We start from the raw sequence: 4,340 nt of genomic DNA on the forward strand, positions 1-4,340 counted from the left end.
AAAAAAAAAATACTACAAGTCACATTGAATTGAAAGAGAAATTCTTTAACACCTGTGAAAAGAGGAAAAAGAAAAAGAAAAAAGAATTGAAAGAGAAATTCAAGGAGGAAACAGGCTGTTGCTGAGGACAAAGCAGCTGGCTCGCTGGCCAGGCACGGTGGCTCACACCTGTAATCCCAGCACTTTGGGAGGCCGAGGTGGACAGATCACCTGAGGTCGGGAGTTTGAGACCAGCCTGACCAACATGGAGAAACTCCGTCTCTACTAAAAATACAAAATTAGCCGGCACATGCTTGTAATCCCAGCTACTAGGGAGGCGGAGGCAGGAGAATCGCTTGAACCTAGGAGGTGGAGGTTGTGGTGAGCCAAGATTGCGCCACTGCACTCTAGCCTGGGCAATAAGAGCAAAACTCCGTCTCAAAAAAAAAGCAGCCAGCTCATTGCTAGAAGGCTGAAGGCCACTCACACCGGTGATCTCCTAGCTTGAAGAACAGGGAATGTTGTCTGGGTGTGTGTTGGGGGGTTAAGTGTGCAGGAGCCACGTCTACATCTATACATGTGTCTGAAATTAGTTTCGTGCTAGTTTATTTGCAGATCAGAGCAAGGAAAAAAAGCTCTCCAGTGAAATGGATTTTAGCTACATTGTTGCTGCCTATGGATCAAACCCTAGGGTCAAGGCCATGACTGCTGAGTGCAACCTCTGTGATGAGAAATCTTTCTCATGATGTGTGACAGAAGACCAAAGCTGTTAAAACCTCTGTCCTTGGCCCGATGTGGTGGCTCATGCCTGTAATCCAAGCATTTTGGGAGGCCGAGGCGGGTGGATCACAAGGTCAGGAGATCAAGACCATCCTGGGTAACAGAGTGAAACCCCATCTCTACTAAAAACACACAAAAAATTAGCCGGGTGTGGTGGCAGGTGCCTGTAGTCCCAGTTACTTAGGAGGCTGGGGCAGGAGAATGGCGTGAACCCAGGAGGCAGAGCTTGCAGTGAGCTGAGATCGTGCCACTGCACTCCAGCCTGGGCTACTCAGCAAGACTCCATCTCAAAAAAAAAAAAAACAAACAAAAACACCTCTGTCCTGAGGCACTCCAGGTGCGCCACTGCACCTGAGTGACTGCTGGTGAATTCCAGACCCATGGATGCACAGCCTTCAGTCTAGAGCTTCCATGTGGGAGGGATGTGGCTTCACTGTTGCTGGGAAAGCACCAAGTCCCTTCATTTTGTTTTCTCCCAAAAGTGAAGTGAATGAAGTAGATTCATTTCTAAAATGCCCTGTACAGGCTCCAGGTTTTTGATAATTTATGGAGTGATAAGATCCTATTAAACGGGAATCTCTGTGGCTGTTTGATCTAGTTGGTAGCTCTATACCTGTGGAGAGAAAAGGTCTGGCAGGTAAGACACAAAGATCTAATGTGTAGTCTCTGGGTGGGGCTTTATGGGTAGTTTTTATTTTATGATTTGCTTATTTGCATTTTCTACTGTCCCTATAAAGAGACTGTATTGCTTGAGAAATAAACTAAGAGCAGCATTTGGGAGTGCCAGTGTCTCTGTTGCTTAATGCAGAAAAAATAAGCACTGCAGAATAACTTTACTGGCTTTAAAAAGGGGGAAATATCCAACTTGTCACGAAACACAGGAATGAAATTGCTACTGGTTTCCACGCAGACCTTGGTTTGAACATCCCAGGAAGTGAACTTTGGGGGACCTCTGTGGTACCAACATGTGGGTATCCCAGTGGGTGATGGAGGTCTTACCAATGGGCTGGACTCACCTTCTTAATAAGGTCTTGTCCATTGGTGCAGACGTCATTCACGCGATCCTTGTGGACGGTGAAGTCTGTCTCAAAAGCTTCATGTTTCTTCAGTAAGCCCTGGAGTAGAAGCAGCCACGGCCCATTATTGAGAGCCTGCTATGTGCTGTGGGCTAGGCCCCAGGGACAGAGAGTGACAAAACCGCTATGGTCCCTGTCCATGCACACATTACAGTCTAGCTGGGGAAGAGGACAATAAAGAGGAACATTAACAAATAGAGAATCATAAAAGGAAGGAAAACAGGAGGCAGTGAGAGTAACCAGCGGTGTTGGGACAGGCCTTGGCAGGGACAGTCTTTGGACCTTTGGGAAGGGTCAAACCCTTTGTCATCCATCAACAGTGTCTTACGGTCTCTTCTCCCCCAAGAGGACCACAAGAATGACACAAACCAAGCTGAAGACACACACCCAAACAAAAATGACACATTTTTAAGGTTTAACTTGAACACATCTCAGAAAAGGCCTTCCAAGTCATGTCTTTTTCTTTTTGAGACAGAGTCTTGCTCTGTTGCCCAGGCTGGAGTGCAGCAGTGTGATCTCGGCTCATTGCAACCTCTGCCTCCCAGGTTCAAGTGATTCTCCTGCCTCAGGCACCCAAGTAGCTGGGATTACAGGCATGCACTACCACATTCAGCTAATTTTTATATTTCTTAGTACAGATGGGGTTTCACCATGTTGGCCAGGTTGGTCTCCAACTCCTGACCTCAGGTGATCTGCCCGCATCAGCCTCCCAAAGTGCTGGGATTACAGGCATGAGCCACCATGCCTGGCCCCAGGTCTTTTCTTTAGTACAGTTTAAGCACTGCAGACAATGCCTTTTTTGTTGCTTCCAGGGAACTCAACTATGCAGAGGATGGGAAATGACTGACCACCTAAATTCTACCTGAATCACCCTGACTAGTGGAGGATGCTTCCTACGGTGAGGAAGGTGGCTCAGAGCTAACTCGATTCCTGGGAGTGCATACTCCTGCTTCCACATCTGGGGACAGGAATTTAGACATATCTGACCATGATATTTTGCAGCATCTCCTTTCCAGAGGCGAATCTATCCTCTGGGCTGTCTTGGGACTTGCTTTGGCCAGAAGGCAGTGATGTGTGAGGCTGCAGACACCTTGCAGCTCCTGCCTTTGCCTGTCTGAGTGCTGCTGAAAGAGGCTGATCTAGCCAGCTGAAGGACAACAGGCCATGTGGAGGGGAAGAGAGATGTCCAGGCTGGGTGACACTCAGGCTCAGCTGCCAGTGTGTGACTGATCTCTCAGCCCAGCCACGCTCTGCCTGAATGCAGGAGCATGAGGGACCACCAGTGACAGCTGCAGATGCCACTGGGAAATGGATCCATTTCCCATGGATCTGTGGATCTTATTCTTAAAAATAAGAAATGGGTGCTGCCTTCAACCACTACATTTAGGCAGGTTGTTATGTAGCAATAGTTAACCAATTTAGGGAGTATGTGATGGGCTGAACTGTGTCCGCCTCAAGAGATGAGGAAGTCCTAACTTCTGGTACCCATGAATGTGGAAAGGGGATCTTTGTAAACGTACTCTGCAAAGGTAAGATGAAGTCATTAGGGTGGACCCTAATCCAATACACCTGATATTCTTACACCAGAACACAGAAATGTGAATAGACACACAGTGATGCCAAGTGAAGACAGACACAGAGGGAAGATGGCCACGTGAAGACAGGCAGAGACTAGAGTGATGATGCCACATGCCAAGGGCACCTGGTGCCAACAAAAACTGGAAGAGGCAAGGAAGGATCCTCCCCTACAGGTCTGGAGAACATGGTCCTGCCTGCATCTTGATTTCAGACTTCTGGCCTCCAGAACTGAGAAGCAATAAACCTCTGTTGTCCTACAGCCACTCTGTGCCACTCCGTCTGTGCCACTCCGTCTGTGGTACTCCGTCTGTGGTACTCTGCCTGTGGTACTTATTTATGGAGGCCCCAGGAAACTAATACGAAGACCCAAGCCCACCGCTGCCTGGTGAATCACAGGGCCCGGGAACCGAGAATGACAAAGCCACACCAATTGTGTCTACTGAAGGGCGATGTCCCCTAGTGTGAGATCTTGAGGGTTAAAACCAACTACTGAGGCCTTGGCTGGGGGCCCTGTGTGCTCTCCTATTAAGAGCAGGGCCCTTTAACAAACCAACAGGGAAATGATGACCAGCAAGCAGTTGCCAAGAGAGAAAGCAGGTGACACCTTTGGTTTCTGTCTCACCTGGATGGCGGCAAGAGTGTCTCCATAATCTTCACTGGCCACCAGGGTCATTTTCTCATTGATCCAGGCTTCCTCCTCTTCCACATTGGCTACAAACTGCTGATATTCCAAGGACTCTTCAAGCCGCTGACCTCTAATTATAGGAGACAGGAAGAAAATCAGCCATAATCTCCTCCAGCTTTGATTGTGATAGTTAACATATGCTTAAAAACATTCACAAAAGCCGGGCGCGGTGGCTCAGGCCTGTAATCCCAGCACTTTGGGAGGCCGAGGCGGGCGGATCACGAGGTCAGGAGATCGAGACC

The 4,340-nt window shown here is 48.4% G+C and overlaps 1 protein-coding gene across 1 annotated transcript in view; it reads right to left on the minus strand.

The window, feature by feature from the left end:
* The window catches only part of SPTAN1 (spectrin, alpha, non-erythrocytic 1), an 82,637-nt gene that overhangs the window by 11,168 nt on the left and 67,129 nt on the right, over positions 1–4,340 (minus strand). The window contains exons 41-42 of the mRNA XM_011931450.1: positions 4,036–4,168; positions 1,776–1,874 (exon numbers count right to left, since the gene is read on the minus strand). Coding sequence (XP_011786840.1) covers positions 1,776–1,874; positions 4,036–4,168 — 232 coding nt within the window. The remainder of the gene's footprint in view (positions 1–1,775; positions 1,875–4,035; positions 4,169–4,340) is intronic.

The sequence above is a fragment of the Colobus angolensis genome, unplaced genomic scaffold, assembly GCF_000951035.1.
Source record: "Colobus angolensis palliatus isolate OR3802 unplaced genomic scaffold, Cang.pa_1.0 Scaffold9, whole genome shotgun sequence".
NCBI lineage: Eukaryota > Metazoa > Chordata > Mammalia > Primates > Cercopithecidae > Colobus > Colobus angolensis.